Source organism: Lutra lutra, chromosome 1 (genome assembly GCF_902655055.1).
Source record: "Lutra lutra chromosome 1, mLutLut1.2, whole genome shotgun sequence".
Classification (NCBI taxonomy): domain Eukaryota; kingdom Metazoa; phylum Chordata; class Mammalia; order Carnivora; family Mustelidae; genus Lutra; species Lutra lutra.
The window spans coordinates 6,838,847-6,856,101 of record NC_062278.1 but is presented as its reverse complement, the minus strand read 5'-3'; the positions used below and the strand labels follow the sequence as shown (position 1 = coordinate 6,856,101).

Below are 17,255 nucleotides of genomic sequence, written 5' to 3'. Positions count from 1 at the left end.
GACTCCTGCATAAATCTGATTTGCCATGCTAGGCCAAGCTTGTTTTATTACATACATTCTGCATCCTAAGAACTAATAACTTCATATTGTAAACATTAAGCATACAGAGTTAAAAGTCAAGGCCACATTCTCTCGTTGATTGTCTCTTTTGTCGTGTATCTTTGGCTGGCCGAGATCAACTCGTAGTGTATAAATGCATAAGTTATATAATTATTATATAAAAAGGAAAAACAAAACAAAACATTGACTTGTATACTTCATTCTGACAAACGCACAGCGTTCGCGACTCGACAGGGAAACCGGAGCCTCTGCCTAACCCAAATGCCTCGGTGGTTTCGGATGGCGACATACAAGGAGGCCACCTCTTACCTGACCCTGTGGGGACCGGAACCCCCACCTTGCGATGAGGTCCCGAATGTTTCTTTTAAATATCAGACAATTCCAGTTAAAATTTTCTTCTGACAAACAAACAAACAAACAAAAAAAAAAAAAGAGAGAGAGATGCATATTTTTGTTTTGGGAATCCTACGGCTTCCCCCTTCCTCCGCTGTGCGGAACTCATAATACTGCATTTGGTAGAACACTGACCGATTAACCCACAAGTCTCCTCCATTCGCTTCTCCAAGTCTCTGTACTGTCCTAAGTCCAGTCTCTCTGCTCGACAAGTGTCTCTCCCAGCCCCATGGCCTCGTCCTCCTCCTCTCCCTCCTCTTCCACCTCCTCCAGCCCTCCATCTACACCCGCACGCTCACTGTCCGCACACACGTTCTCAGCCCCGCTGCCCCATCGGGCTCACAGTCCCCACAATACTGTCCGGGATAAAGCTGGCAGCCTTGGGTCGTCTTCAGGGGTTAGCGAGAGCTGGTGGCTCTCCACCCAATGGAAAGAATCTGATTTCCCATCAAAACAGCACGTGTCGCTGAGTTCTATGTGGTCGTTGGTTCATGGGCCGCAGTCTCTTTTCTTTCTCTTTTTTATTTTTGATATGTTTCTATTTTTAAATACAGGTAGTTTTCCTTACAATGACATTCCATTGGTGTGTTAGGTCAAGACTGCGTTACCACTGTCCCTTTACTCTCATCCCCCCCTTGGCACCAGCAGGACCCCAAACTCTCCTCGGAAGTTTGTACACTTCTCAAGAACACTTTCTTTGGCACGTTGTCCTTGTGACGTCATACTTCTACTTACAATGTCTTTTACAGGTTTGGTCCACACATGATATGTCTGTATACATTACATTTGTAGCATCCTCTTTCTTCCTGTAGAAATACTCTAGTAATTCCCTCCTACCAAGAGTCTTTGGATCTCTTCTCTGGCTTCCTTCCCCAGCGCCTTCCTCAAGCTACTTCACTCCTCTTGAGGCACTTTTGATTCACGTTCTCCAATAGAGTTTGTGGCAATTTCTTGGTGATCGTATGCTGTTGGGAAAGGCCTCCCTCCCGGCTCTAGTAGTAAGTGCCCAGATGTGAGGGCATATGGCCGGCCGGAAGCCTCGTGTTGGGGTATATACCTCCAGTTGGCGAATTCCAGTAAGGGTTTGGGGTGGCAAAGAAACTGGACGATGTCACAGGGAGGGCCGGAGGGTGGGGGGCCACAAAGTTCATCTTCTGAGGGTGGGCGTGATAGGAGCCCATGTAAGGGAGGTCCGAGGGGTACTTGTACAGAGATGATTCTGGAGGATGGGGCTGTAGGGCCTGGGCGATCCCATGGAAGTCAAACTTGTAGGCGTAGCGCTTCCCGTGGACTTTGGTCATGATATTTTTGTCATAGTAGTAGCGGAGGGCACGGCTGAGTTTATCGTAGTTCATATTGGGTTTGCTTTTCCGTTCTCCCCAGCGCCGGGCAACCTCATCAGGATCGGTCATCTTGAATTCCCCATTGGTGCCTTCCCAGGTGATGCAGTTGGAGTTTGAGCTGTCTGACAGGAGCTCTAGGAGAAACTGCCAAAGCTGGATCTGTCCACTCCCTAGTGAGGTGGGAAAAGGAAACGGGACACCCGTGAGAACAGACTCTAAGCAGAAGGCATTGTTTCTTCAGTGACAGAAGTGGGTGGTAGTGGTGTTCCACGCAAATCCCTTAACCTGCCCATGCACCCATCCCTCAGCTGCTGGGGGTGGCCCTAGCTCTCATCCCACAGCCTTCCTCCCTCTTCTCCAAAAAACAACCCTTGGCTGAACAGGAGTTGTTTTACCCACCCCAGGGAGCCCATGGACAGAGGGGCTGACACCATGGATGAGAGGCCTATCTCCTTGCCCCAGGGACGGGCCCACTGCGTGAGCTGCTCGTATTCCGGATCTCCCCACGGGATCAGACCATGGCAAGCTTCTGGGTAAGGCCACTAGCCCCCACAGCCTGACCCCTGCCCTCTCCACTTCATCATCGCCTCTCTCCCAGAAACACACACTTTACTGATCACTTCCACAAGTATATCCTTGTCCCAAGCCCTGTGTCTAGGGAACCTGACCCAAGGCCAGGGTCCTTGGTGACTCTCAGGTGGATCCGCAGATCCAAGTCCTTTCCGGAATGCAAAGAATTCCTAAGGGGCCAAGTTTAGGTTGGTCCCATCCATTTCTGACTTCCTTAGAAGACCAGCCAAGTCCACTTTGCATTTCGGGGGTGAAAGGGTTTATTTTTCCTATTTTGTGAAGCAGAAAGTGCCATTATGTCGATGGCAATAATGACTTAATACCATTTATATTGGCAAGGTCAAGCGAAATAATAAAAGTCAGATTTAGGAAATGAACTTCTAAAAGTTTATGGAAAAACCTAGAGAATGGAAGTAAACACCGTTATTTCTAACATAACATTTTGCTGGCACCCAGAAAGCAATTCTGTCAAAACTTTTCCTAGAACAGAATTAACCCACTCAGAATGAGGAAGTTTAGAAAAAGGTTGGCTCTTTTTCAAACCAGATCACCTATTTCCAGTACTTGGGCAACTGCATCGTAACGGAAATCCACGTGTTGCCCCCGCATTGCGACACCAGTTGTGTTCAGGAGAGTTTCCCAAAGAAGAACGGTGCGTGGCTGCGAGCCTTTTGGGGGCCAAATGAGACTCCAGCTTTACCTGAGATCTCATGTAGTTTGGGGGTGGAGGGGCATGGCCAGAATTTTTTTTTATCCCATTGGAGATGTGTGGATGTGGCTTTTAGGTTTTAATAAATTCTGAGAGACATCCAGGCACATCATTCTAGCCACCATGTCGTACCACTGTAAGATGATATACGGTTGCCCACAGGAGAAAAGCATGAAAATATCGACAGCGGTAGTGAGCACGGGGAGAAGTTAAGATGTGCTGAACAGATTTGAGAAGCTTTGCAAGCAAATAAGAGGCACGTCTTTCCACCCAAACTCCAGCTACAGCACTGCCTCGGGCTTATACCAAAAAGGTTACTCTTTATTCCACGTTCAGTAAATACCGATATATGTGATAAAATGATTAAAGCAACTTTAACTGGCAGCTCTTCAGGGGACTGACGTTATGCAAAAATCAATTATAAATTTGCTTTTTCCTAATTCCTCCCCTCCTTAGCCCCTATATAAGCTGTCCAACTCGTCAATCCTTGTTTCCACATTGACTACATGGAAATGGATATGTTTGTGAACTCATCCATACAATAGCATCGTGAGAAAGGTCAGCCTTTTCTGAATGTATTCTGGAAAATTATCATTTTCAGTCTTGCAACACATTTGAAATATATTAACAGCTTGTCGTTCATCTCAATGGAAGCCTGTGCTTTTTCCGAACCACATATTCAAACTGTTCCCAATCAAGTTCTGTTGCCCCCAACATCTCATTAATATGCATTTTTAAAAAAAATACAAAGAATGGTATGAGAAAACCATATGGTTTTAGTATATATATTGTAACCAAAGGATTACCACTTGAAAAAAATTCCATATAGGACCTGGGAATAAGGAAAAACATGGATTTTCTTTTTTGGATTTTTTTATTTAACATTCCAACTTATGCTTCAACATAAACACATAGAGTTGTCTGAAAATAAATATTCACTGTCAGCCTCCTCCCACAGAGAGATTAATTCCACAGATCTTGCATAAATACACAGAACTTCCTAAATAGCCAGAAAAATACTTGGTATTTATTCAAACCTTGGCATTGCTCTTAAGAATCTGTCCCTTGCCCATTTCCTTTGTAAACATGTATAGGAGAGAACCTGCGGACAAAAGTGGTTTCCTATCTCCTGCTCCTGAAGAACTAGAAAGTCAGGGACCTAAATTCATGGCTGGAAATTCAAAGATGAGCAATTTCTTCAGCAGCTTTTTGTTGTTGTTGCTCTTTTTGTGTTTTTTTTTTTAATACACACTTCATAAATTGTAAACCTTCAATTGCAAAAAATTACAAATACACTGAGGCATTTTAGACAAAATATTTTCTTACTTATACAGATGCAATACTGCAATTTCTTACTAGACCATTTTACCCAGCAGCCTTGAAGACACAGGGCTCAGGTCTCTGAGCATTTCAAGGGTCTATGGCAATCAGAGATCTATAAACAAAATTCATCAGCTTCCAAACCCGAGCACAAAAGCAAAAACAGAAAACCAATTCCTGTTTAAGTAAATGTTACAAAATGCAACACAACGTCAAGCTCATTCGTTGTTAAATTTATTTATTTTTTTCGGTGTTTTTTTTTTTTTTTCGTTGTTAAATTTAATATTCATAACAGAATCCGTTGTATTCCCAGTATAGGGAAGGTTTTCTCACTGTGAAAGAACTATCAAGGATGCACATGGCGGCTGAGAACTCAGCCAGTGCTAGGTTAACTGAGATCCTTGTGGCCACAAATTTCAGAGCAATTAAAACAGTAACATTTGATGCATGATAAAGGTGCATTTAAGAACATACAACAGGGAATCCAAAACAAGGATACCTAGGGTTTAGGAAGCCTTAGAGGGGTCTGGGTTGCTCACTGGCCAAGACAGAAAGTGAAAGAGAAGCTCTTACATTTGGGATCTGCCCCCCAGGAGCCCTGCCACCTCCCCCGGTCCATCACCTTCCTTCTGGAAAACCCTTCACATCTGTTTTCTTGCCCTGTCTTGGTAACAGTCTTGGTTTTGTCTAGGGTAATTAACCAAATAGCCAGAACTGGTGGGAAAAACAAAGACCTCTCTGCTGTCCACCCACAGGAGAGCCCAGTGGGATGAAAGGGAGAGGGGTGCAGCATGAAATAGAATGAATGAAAGACAATCCTTTAATTTCTAGAAGGAAAGTGGTCTCAATGCAATTAAAGGAAAGAAGAGAAATAACAGTAGCAAAGAGGGTTGACTGAGCAGAAAAGGGAAAAACATCTAAAAGGCTTACAAAGCACAGAGAAAAGCAGAGCTGGGAATGACTCAGCAGCTGTGGGTCTGGTAGGAGAGGTGTCCCCAGAGCGGGGCACCACGACCACCACCTGATGGAGGGGCAGAGCAGGGGGTGCCCAATGAGCACAGGGTGGCAGCCCCTTAGGGCCACTTTCTACCGCAGCAGGGTATGCTGCAAAGAAACCCCTGTGCACAGCGTGGCCCCTCCACCATGTTAGGCTCCAGGCAGCAGGTGCATCCCAGGGGGAAAACTTTGCCCCAGGCTGTGTGTGGCTCTGGCAGGACTTGGTAGAGGACAGGGCAGTACAGTGGCTGCAAGCACCACTTTAGAATCATCACTGCCTCTGAGGACTCCTGGCACTGGCACATACAGGACCTTGGGCAACTCACCCAGCTCTCCATGCCTCAGTGCCCTTCTCTGTAAAATGGGGGTGATGGTAATGGTACTATCTCGCTGGGTCACAATAAGGATAAATTCAGTACATGAAAGTTTGAGCTGAAAATCAAGAGTTTATTTTATTTTTTTTAATAGATTTTTTTTTAAAGATTTTTTTTTTATTTATTTGACAGAGAGAGAGAGAGAGAGATCACAAGTAGGCAGAGAGGCAGGCAGAGAGAGAGAGGGGAGGAAGCAGGCTCCCTGCTGAGCAGAGAGCCCGATGCGGGGCTTGATCCCAGGACCTGGGATCATGACCTGAGCTGAAGGCAGAGGCCTTAACCCACTGAGCCACCCAGGCGCCCCGAAAATCAAGAGTTTAAAGAGAGGCACACACCTTGCCTAGAGCTGTAAGATGACAAAAGGAAGCCAAGTGCCCCCCCCACATCCTGTGCACACATTTCCCTGCACACTGCCCCCTGCCCCCCGCCCCCGGCCCCCTTTGATCAAGAAGAACAGCAAACAGTATTTTCAGGGCTGGCTGATGGTCACTGAAAGCCTACTATGCACCAGGCACCGTTCTGAACATTTTATATTTATATGTCTTTTTAATCCCCCCCGCAATTCATGTGAGATCCCATTATGGAGGTGAGGACATTAGAGCCCAGAGAGGTAGAGTGACTTATCCTGCCCAAGGTCAGCAGGGGTTGGAACCCAGACTCCAAGCCTACATCCAAATCATGGCACAAACCATTGCTTTCGGGCGCCGCTTTCTGCACACATCTCCACACTCCTTACCCCTCTCCAGGCTGTCCCTTCCCTGGGCCCGCAGCTTGGGAGGTCCCCAGTGGAAGACCAGGCACTCCCATCTCCAAATAGATGGCAAAAACATCCCTAACACCGGTGTCCAGGTGCACATGATGCTGGATACGCTTCATGCCCACCACTGAAGAGCATCCTGTTAGCATCAAGGGAACCACCCGAGAAAGCACGTTCACAGAAAAGTCAACTTCAGTTCATTACAGAAGCCACCTTAAATGTGCAGCCGTTCTAATGGGACATAAAGCTGCTGCGTGGCTTATCCGTGACCCATCACATAGTTCTGCAGGGACACACCTCTCAGCAGGAGAAATACAGCCCATCAAATGCACATCAAATGAGTATCTGGGACAGAGACACTGGGATGCTCTCATTATCCTGCCCACGTATGCACGATGATGTCACCTTTCCATTTAAAATGATTAAGTAGAGTTTGCGCTGTACAAAGAGCAAAGGCAGCAATTTTAAGTGATGAAGGATTTATTTATCAGAGAATGGAAAAATAGAATCAAACAGGAAGAGGCATTCTCATTCACAGAAAGATAAAAGACATTCCGGGTTTGGGGTCAGAAGGCCACATGAACACAACTGACACATGGCCCAAGGAGAGATGGAGAGAAGGCCTAATTCATTATAAGTGGGGGTAAAATAAATCTTTATCCTCCAGCCCTGAGTGGGGATGTTGGCGCCTTCCCCAGGCTCAGGGAGGATGGTTTTGTGACACAAAGTGTGGTCTTCGGCCCCAGTGCAGACCTGCCCACCTGCCCACCTGCCAGCACCGAGACGTTTTCCCCATGTCGGAACAGTCGTAGAACTAAATGGAAATCCTTCATTTCTAGTCTCTTGGCCTCCATTCTCCAAGCCCTCCTTCCTCCATCATGCTTACTCAGGGGCGGCGTAGGATGAGAAAATAAAACCAGACTTGGGTGACAGTCAGGGCTCAAATTTCACCTCCCTTCTTATAAGTTGGCTGTGTAACTCCGGGAAAGTTACCTAATGTTGCTGGATCTCTGAGACCTGTCTGGGCTGTCACTTGGCGGCCCCAGCAACATGAGAGCCTGCCTGGGCATTACGCAGGGTGGGGGGTATTTGTTATTTCACACGATTCTATTAATGTCCCCAGAGTGCTTCTGCTTCCGTTCCTTTCCTCGTTCTAATCTATCCTGAATAACGCGGCCAGATCAGTCTTCCTGAAGCACGACTGATAATAGTCATCTCAAAACATGGTAATCATTTTTAGTTGAACAGTTATGGAGCTGTCATACGTGAGCACAGGGATGAGGGGGGACCAGAGACCCAGGAACCTTGGGCACCAGCTGGATGCTTGCTGAAGGGAACAGAGCCCATGGCTCCGTGGACAGAGGTTGTAACCACCTGTGTTCATTTCTCCACCAGAATGTCAGGTCCATGAGGGTCAAGGACAGTGTCTCCTTATTCCCCGCATTCATTTATTCAACAAATAATTATCGAGTGCCTGGTCCAGTTCCCAGGGTGGAGTAGGAAATGAAACAGTCCCTTAGTTCAAATGCCTAAACGTATTTGCTGAACTAGTGAACGTTACCTAAAACCGAATGTTAAAGCTTCAGAAACTCAATAATGATGATATTTCATGTTCTCAAAATATAGTTTCCCTTGCGGGGATGCATGCTGATTGAATCTGGACTTTTCCATTCCCAATCCGATTTTGGCCTCAGTGTTTAGGAAATATACATTCCAGCTTGTCCTTGCAATATGCCTGTGTCATCTTGGCATCTAAATGTGCTGTTGAGAATACTAAGCATATGCTGTGAATTTCTGAAGCTGAAGCCAGCACAGCTGGCTTTAATCTGAGTACAAACAAATAAAACAGTTTGGTGGGCACTGAAATGTGATGACAGGTGACGATCCTTGGCAAGGTACAGGTCACAAGGGAGCCAGTTAAGAACGCGCACTTTCTTCTAGCCTCTAAGTTCAAAATCAGACAGTGCATTGATGATGATCCTAGATCTGAAGCCTTACAGTGGAAATTAAGGTTCTCCTTTTCAAGATATTACTTAATTGGTTTGTGCGATGGGTTCGGTTGTGTCCCCCCAAAATGCCTATGTTGGAATCCTAACCTCCAGGATCTCAGAATGTGACCTTATTTGGCAATAGGTCTTTATAGAGGTGACCAAGTGGAAGTAACGTCAAGGTAGGTTCTAATCCAATATGACTGGAGTCCCTATAAAGGGAAATTTGGACACAGACAGACACACACACTCAGAGAAGACAGGTAAAGAGACACACAGAGAAGACAACTATCTACAAGCCAAGGAGAGAGATCTGGAACAGATCATTCTTCACGGCCCTCACTTGACGCTTGACACTTGGATTTTGGATGTCTGGCCTTCAGCCTGTGAGGCAATAAATGTCTGTTGTTGGAGACCCAAGGGAAGTGATATAGCTTACATTAGCTGATATTGCTCTTTGCTGAAGCTAATGTCTTAATTCCTAATATAATCCATTTTTTCCCACTTAGGCAAATAATCCAACGAGATCTAAACTCAACTTTGTTCAGGTGAAGGGATTTCTCACCAATACAAGTTAATCTTACAAAAGAGCCACAGCCAAAAAGGGTAACTTTGTTAGGAGCAAAACCACCAGCATGATCTCACCTGGGTTTGCAAGGCGGCTACTTGTTGGTCCAAGAATTTGATAAGGATCTAGAAAAAACAAGACAAAACAAAAACAAAAAAAAAAGAAGTAGTAGTAGTTAAATCCCAAAGACCAAAGACCACATCATGACTTGGTATCATGTGGCTGCCGGCATAATGCTGACCCACTTGTGTTTCCAGATTTCAGAGTTGAATGTACCCGTCCCACCCCCCACATACACCAAAGTCACCTAGAACCACTTCCTATATTGAGTAAGATGTCACACAGAACCTGAGAGAAATTTCTTGCTAAAGGTCTCTTAGCTGGCTGCCAAGTGCAGGTTTGGCTCAGGGTTCCCAACACCCAGCTCTCTCTAAGTCCCTGGACAGAAATTGGGCAAACGAGATATGTCCCCACTTGGCCCCGGCGCCATGCTGGCCATATTGCTCGGCATACTGGCAATATGACCCTCCAATGCCCTCCACACTGGACCTGGCAAAATGCCGGCATGCAGTACATGAAGGTGCTGAAGGTGAAATGAGAACTCATCTGTCACAGTTGACAGTTGCAGCCTGCGTGCATCAGAATGTTTTCTCCGTATTCACTGCATAGACTTCGGAAATGTTTTAGCAAAATCTCAAGCTATCCCCATTGAATAGACTGATGATTTGGTCCACATTTTATATATGAAGCAATGATAAAGAAGATAAGATCTCAGTAATTTCATTTAGGAAGTGACACGTTTTAGAAATACGTGCGCTAAATCTACTTTTTTGATGGCCAGCAAGACGTTCCCTGAAAGCATACCTAGCTGAGGACGCTGGTCTTCAGTTTTGGGCACTGCGGAAGGAGATGGCTGAGCAGCTGAAAATCCAAAAACAAAGGACAGAGTAGCTGTAACTTCTGTTTAAACCATTAGTCTTTGATGGTGTTATAGCACCATTCCAACAATTATCTTAGTTATTAACAGGTCGTCTTACTGTTATACTAAGTTGCATTTAATGGCAAGAAATTTCCTTTCTAATGAAACCAAATGTATAAATTGTAGCAAAAGAGAGAGAGAGAGCACTTTAAATTATTATTATTTTTTTAAAGATTTTATTTATTCATTTTACAGACAGAGATCACAAGTAGGCAGAGAGGCAGGCAGAGAGAGAGAGAGGAGGAAGCAGGCTCCCTGCTGAGCAGAGAGCCCGACTCGGGGCTCGATCCCAGGACCCTGGGACCATGACCCGAACCGAAGGCAGAGGCTTTAACCCACTGAGCCACCCAGGCACCCCCCACTTTAAATTATTTTTAAAAAATTATTTATACAACACTGTTTCCAAAACTAGAAAAAAAAAAAGAATTTGAGAAACAGATTAAAATGAATCATAGTCTAAACGAAACAGAAAAGGGGAAATCACCAGGAAAATAAAGTTACAGATACTTTCAAACATGGCCAAGATTAGGAAATCACCCAGTATTTAATCTTTGCCCAGACATCTCATGACACTTGCCTTTGTCCTTGTTGAAATACATTACATCATTTGTTTCTTTTTGTTATGGAAATATGGAAGTAGGCATAACCCCAGTAGAGAAAGAATCATAGCATTTAAAGATCAGTTGCACTTTGTTGCCAATGGAACAAACACTCTATGCATTGAAAAAGCATAGATTCCTTGCAGAAATTGTTATGTGTTCCATCAATGGTTATCTATTGCCTTGTGACATGCAGACTCAAGCAGCTGGGCCAACACTATACCTTTCGACTGGGGGGTGGGGTGGCCGTGACTAGTCCAGGCTGATCTCCTGGGTGGGTCATAAGGTAAATCTGCAAAGACAAATAAATCAACTAAAAGATCAATAATGTAATTTATAATAGATATATTCTGTGTTTTTTGTGATTGCCATAATTTTTGTGTTTATTAGAATAAATACTGTGGATGGAAATCCAGTAATCCATAGAAATACCAAACCTGTATTCCATTAGGTTTGGGTTTTACATAGAAATTATCATTTTGTTTAGTCTGTTGATCTAACATTTTCACCCACTGATCTGACAACTCTGATTCTTGCAGTTTGCTGAGTCTTCCAAGGAAACTTCCTGCAATCATCATAGCTCAAGACCATATTGAGTTTCTCACAATCTACTTGGCCCTGCTTCTACCTACGACTGACCTAAATTCACCCCTTTGTTATCTTCATGACTCATGCAGACCAGTGCTCACAAGGTTGTAAGTCCACCAGTTCTTGCTCAAGGCCTGCCCCCGAGTCCACCAAACCACACTCATGTCCTTTCTCTTCTTCTTCCCTGGGAACGAGCATGCCCACTTATCCTCTTACTGGCCAGCTGCCTCTCTCAGTGACCCCTCATTTTCTCTTTAATAATCTCACCCAGCTATATTAAATCAGTCTTAAGTGTCCTGTTCTTTTTCTATGTAAATATCTCTTCCTCTAAATGAAATTAGAATTTCTCTAAAAGAACTGCATGAAATCAATCACAAGACAAATAGTATTGCATGTTAACAATGAGCATAGGAGCTGAAGCCTAGGGGCACCTGGGTGGCTCAGTCAGTTGAGTGTCTGTCATTGGCTCAGGTCATGATCCCAGGATCCTGGGATGGAGGCCTGCATTGGGCTCCCTTCTCAGAGGGGAGTCCGCTTCTCTGTCTGCCCCTCACTCCGCTCATGCTATCTCTCTCTCTCTCAAGTAAATAACTAAATGTTTAAAAAAAAAAAAAAAAAAGCTGAAGCATAAGCCAGTAATTTCTTTATATTTCCAATGCATTATCATTTGTCTCCTAAATCATCATTGCACTTCGCAATGCAAATTTAACTAAACTTCTGTAACCTCCGCACAAGTTCTATTAACGATTATGAAGATTTTAAGTCATTTCAAGTTTCTTCCAAAAATATACTCCAGAACATTACCATGCATATTCTTACTAACTGTGCATACATAAAGTGATTTCTACACAAAATCCCATTAGAGATCCACTTCAAAACTATGTCTTCTTGGATTGATGGGGACTCAGTTCAATGCCATGTGTCATTCTGAGCCACCTGAAAGCCACAGCCAGATGCTTCAGCACACCTGGATCTTGCTACAAAATCTCACTCAGAGGGCAGAGCAAGTCCATGAGTTTAAAGCCTCTCTTTAAACAGATGAGTTGACCCTATTTTAGATCGGTAATCTGGTGGGTCCATCTTCAAAAAGTTTGACTAAGTTGCTGAAGATGCATCTCTCCTTTTTTTCAGATCCCTAAGAGAATACCACTGAAATGCAACGTGAAATTCAACCCAGAGTTGCCTTAATTTATTTGATCTGTCTGGCTACAAGCAACTCGACCAGTGTGGTCTCTGAAATCCTACCCTCTATAGCGCTGGTTGAGTAAGATGATTTTTTTCTTTTTAAACTGCTATTGCTCACCCCTCCTTCTCTGCTAGCATTTTTGCAGTTTGGACCAGAACCTTTTCCCACTCAGCTCCTCAGAGTCTCACTTTTCTGGTGCTGGTATTGCACATGGTAATTAAATCTGCAGCCGCTATCAATTTACAACTGAATTTCAACTTAAGTCTCTGGGAGCCCTTTGCACACAGACCCTCGTCCAGTCGCATTTTGTCTTAAAAAAACTGGTCAGCCAGGGTTTCAGTGTCAGAACGTCTCAGAAGGAGACCAGTCTACTTGTCTACTATAGACAAGTCTATATATAGTCTACTGTGTATAGTCAAGTCTACTATAACAGCATTGAAGTGAACTCAGGAGGTGACAAGCACATCTTGACAAGGGGCTTCTGCTGACCAAATGAAAAAGCAAGACAATACCGAAACATGTTCTAGATCCTAGATCTCAAAGTGTGGTCCGCAAGCCAGCAATGTTGGCAACATCTGGGAGCTTGGGAGAAAGGCAGAATCTCAGTCCAGAGCTACTGAATCAGAATCTGCATTTTGACAAGATCCCAGGTCACCTGGGAACACACTGAATGTGTTTGAGCAAACATGTTCTAGACAATTTCCAGTACTTGTTTCTAGGCGGGAATCTGTGTTCCTACAGATAGGGATCTCGGAACTACTATCTGAGTGTGTCAGTACAAGTGAATAGAAGCGTGCAAAGAGCTCTACTTTGGGTCTTTTTTACTGGAGAGAATGCTAAGAGAATGAACAGCAAATGTCAGCAGGCTGGTCCCCTCCCACCCTGAACATAAAAGCGTTGCTCATGAAACTGTGACTGGAAAAAATTAAACATCCAACTACCGAGAGAAAAATATTTTGAAACCCTTTTTTCATAAATCCTTCTTAGGATATATAACCATGTTCCATCCTCCCTTGAAAATAAGTCAGGACCTAAATAACACCAAGTCTGATTTTTAGCCAAGAATTTGTGATGTTTATATGAACGATGATTAACATGTTCATAAACATATTGCCATGGAAGATAAGTAGGCTTTTGTTTTCGTTCATGAAATTCTGGTCCTGTGCTCCCTTATCAGCTACCGCTCACGCGCTGTGGGCACTGAGCCTCCCTCCTGTGGGAGGGGACACTGGGCAGGACTGAATGAAGCCACACTGGGACAGGAGGCCACGGCAGGGACCCTTCCAGCCACACCACCCTACAGCATGGCTGCTGCTGGGCAGCTCTCCTCTTGGGCTGCTTGAGAAATTAGGACTCCACGAGCATTTGCCATGTGTCCCTTACTAACAGTAGGACACAGAACTTCTACTATGAACAGATTTTACATTTAATTTTTGGCATTCGGTTCAACACATTCTCCGTTTCTCTTGAACTGTGTGATCTTTGAGGTAATTAACTCATACACTTGGCAGAAGGTCCCATGTCAGAGAAGGGCTGCTTTTTGGCATTGGGTCTGTTATCTTTTCTGTAACAGGCTGTGTATTTAGAAACCAAAATTTATAAAAAGTGTTTGGGAGCAGCTTAGGGTTACCACAGAAGTGTGTTTTATGCCATGATCCAGATCGAAAAGCACGAAACTGAAAATATGGAGTTTGACCAGCAATGGGTCCCTCCATACCAGCACCTTGATTTATATCTTGGGAGCTGGGATCAGTTTCTGCTCCTCCACACCCACTCCCTTCCCTGGGCATCACTGAATCAAGAAAACATGTATATTCTACTCTCCTTCCTGCAGGGTTAAGTCCACCAAGTTTTGTATTCTGTTTTCATCAAGCTTAAAGATGAACATCCTCTAGCCCTCAGGATGTCCACCCACCCATTTTATTTTTAATGGACCAGAACTTGGACCACAGGAGAACTCGTCTGCATTCTGCAGGATCCATGCCACGTTTGCAAAGCAGAGCTGAAGGGCCCTAGCTGGGCTGGGGGAGGGAGGGAAGGATGAGATCTGCCTGCTATTAATGAATCTAGATGCTAATGAGAAGACAGAAAGGCAGCCAGCTATTGCCCAGCACCAGCCGATAAACCCCTATTCAATGGCAGGAAGTTTTGGAGTCAACCCTAATGTGATTAAGTCACTCTCCCTTGTTTTCCTCCAGACCATCCTCTAGGCTTCTAAAATCCTCTATCAAAGACAGAGAGATCTGGGAACATCTTGCATTCCTTTGCCTCCTAGCTGTGTAGGTTGCTCTGGTAGGTCTAGCCAGGGAGAACACAAAGGGTACATTTTTAGCCATGAGCTGGGATATAGGCTTTGCATAGCACTTATGTAGGAGAATGTACATTAGCTGCATTGTCTTTCCACTCGACTGGTGACACCAAACGTCACCAAGTTGTGAACTCCAACCACGGAATCATTTAAAATCCTGAGAAACCCCTGAAGATCACCAGCTGAAAAGTCAAAGTCAAGGCTGCATTTGCCAGTTCAGCCCTCCAGTCTCTTTTGAGCACATTCTAGATGCGTGTCATGATATGTGGACTGTGTGCTGATGGAAGAGGAGAGACAGGATTTCAGAATGTCCCTGTTGGCATACACCAGAGCTTTCCTATAAACTGCCCATAAGACGCCAGGTGAGGTGACACATCACGAGGTCAAAAACCAGGATGCAAGGTTTGATGACTCAGACCTGTCTCTTTTATGTCACTTGAGACCCCAAGGGGCCATGGCTCCAAGAGGCATGTGTTCAGCAAGGAAGGAGGGTACTTACAAGGGTACTTACAAGAGAGGTGGAGAAAGGGCTTCTGGTAGTTCTAACTGACACAACTCAAGAAACATGAAACACCATGAAATTATGACCACAAAAACTAGAACGTAAAATGATACACCTATGTGCTAACACTTTATAAGAGTAGGGGAGAGAAGGGTCTACATGTTAACTGAGCAACGGGATCATGAAAGAGGGTGCATTTTGAATCAGGAACGTTTGGACAAAGCAAATAGGAGCAAGCCTGGGAAGAGAAGGGAGGGGCATAAACAAAGCAGTGAAATGTCCATGTGTGCATTCGTTCAAGGTCGAGCCCTGCCTCAGCCTAGTAGAGAAGTCACTCTCTTCTCCAAGGTTAAACCCCTGAATCTGCCTTTCAGCAAATAGTGCTGGATTGTTGGGTCTGATTCAAACTCTTTATAGTCATATCCCAATATGTGTGTATCTCCCCTGACATTAACAGTAGCAGTCATCAAGACAGATATTTTTGATAGAAACTGAGTGTCAGAAACATACTTTACTGGTATGGAGATATGGAGCTGTGATCTCTTCCAGGTCACAGATCATGGCCCCAAGGCAGAGCCTTATCAGAGCTATGCAAGGTGCATCTGACTTTGCTGCCTGTCCTCCCCGTGACAAAGCACAGAGGGGTGTCCCAGCCATCACCTCCCTGCTTCCCCTTCTCCATATACCTGGGAGGCCGTATCTTCCAAATATACTATATCGTAAATTATGAAAAGTATACACTGTCCTTTGTAGCAAAGAGCAACCAGCTAGCTGGTCTGACCATTGGGCTGTACCAATGGATTTGGCCAGTGTTGTGATCTTTTGACAAATCTCCAACACTAGCTCATAATCCCTGGATTTTGTACCTCAGTCAGGGGCACCTATGAGGCAGCTTCAAGCAAACAAGGAAGCAAGCAAACAAGCCCTGAACCCCCATTTTAGAAAGCTTTTATTTTTTTAAGTTTGGATGGAAATGTTTTTTAAATGCTCACAAAACCATTGTGATTTCCCTACACTTCCATTTTCCCAAGGATGCATTTATTAGAGGTAAATGGTGGGGTTCTTCATGGTCTATTTCACTCTAGACCCTGGGTCTTGTCCCCACTTAAATGGCCTGGGAAGTCTCTACCAGGAAAGAGATAACCAAGCACTCTGGCCAAGCCTTTCCACCGTGTTCCCCAGGAGCGGGGCAACAAAGCCCTCCTCTGAGGTTTGAGAAGATAATCAGCAGCTTGATGGCACTAAGGTGGTAACAGGGCCATGTTGGGGTGGGAGAGACTCCGAGAAGCTTCTTCACTCATGCTTCTTAGCTCACTGGTCCCCAGTCTTTCTCACTGGAAAGAAACAGTGGTGCTAAGCTTAGCGCCCTGGATGAATTCAAAACGAGTCTTGTGCAGCCTGGAAGTGAGCCAGAGGTCAAAGGGTGACAGCTTGGGTCTAGGAAGACATGAGTCTCAGATCCATGAACGGCTATGGAAAAACCAGCCTGCTGTCCTGAATCACGATGTTATCATTGCAAGTCCCAGTGAAGGGACAGAGGTCTACGCCATGCACGTGCTCCCTCTACTTGTCCATCTGCAAACATCTAGTCCTCCGCTGGCATGTGGCCCCTCCCTGGAGAGCATCCTTTTCCTTCTATGGGAGGTACATTTGCAAGCCCTGCTGCTCCTACAGTCTCTGCCGTTAGAAGCCGCTCATGTGTGAGTGTCTGTTTCTGGCTCTATGATGCTAGTAGCCCTTAGGGTTAACTACTCATGTGTGTGAGTCCATCTCTGGCTCTAGATGACTCTATTGAAACATTGAGAAGTTTGGGCAAAACATGTACATGAGCCTGTGAGCTGGGTCCTTTCTACCTCTGTGGCCGGCATGCAGGAGGCGCTCCCCAGACATCTGTGGAGTAAAGAGCCCCGATTTCTGAAGACAGGATGCTTTCTGAAGTCTGACTCCCAAAATGTAACAGTGTGCTTGTCACTACTAAGCCTTGGATAATACTTATTTTTTCATGAACGATATGT

The 17,255-nt window shown here is 44.8% G+C and overlaps 1 protein-coding gene across 5 annotated transcripts in view; it reads right to left on the bottom strand.

Moving 5' to 3' along the window:
* Window positions 1-10: 10 nt before the first annotated feature.
* ERG (ETS transcription factor ERG) overlaps window positions 11-17,255 on the bottom strand; it is a 244,586-nt gene continuing 227,341 nt past the window's right edge. For all 5 annotated transcript variants that reach the window (XM_047719911.1, XM_047719905.1, XM_047719922.1 and 2 more), the window contains 4 exons: window positions 10,880-10,948; window positions 9,943-9,999; window positions 9,156-9,203; window positions 11-1,966 (listed from right to left, as the gene is read on the bottom strand). In XM_047719911.1, coding sequence (XP_047575867.1) covers window positions 1,446-1,966; window positions 9,156-9,203; window positions 9,943-9,999; window positions 10,880-10,948 — 695 coding nt within the window. In that variant the 3' untranslated portion in view covers window positions 11-1,445. The remainder of the gene's footprint in view (window positions 1,967-9,155; window positions 9,204-9,942; window positions 10,000-10,879; window positions 10,949-17,255) is intronic.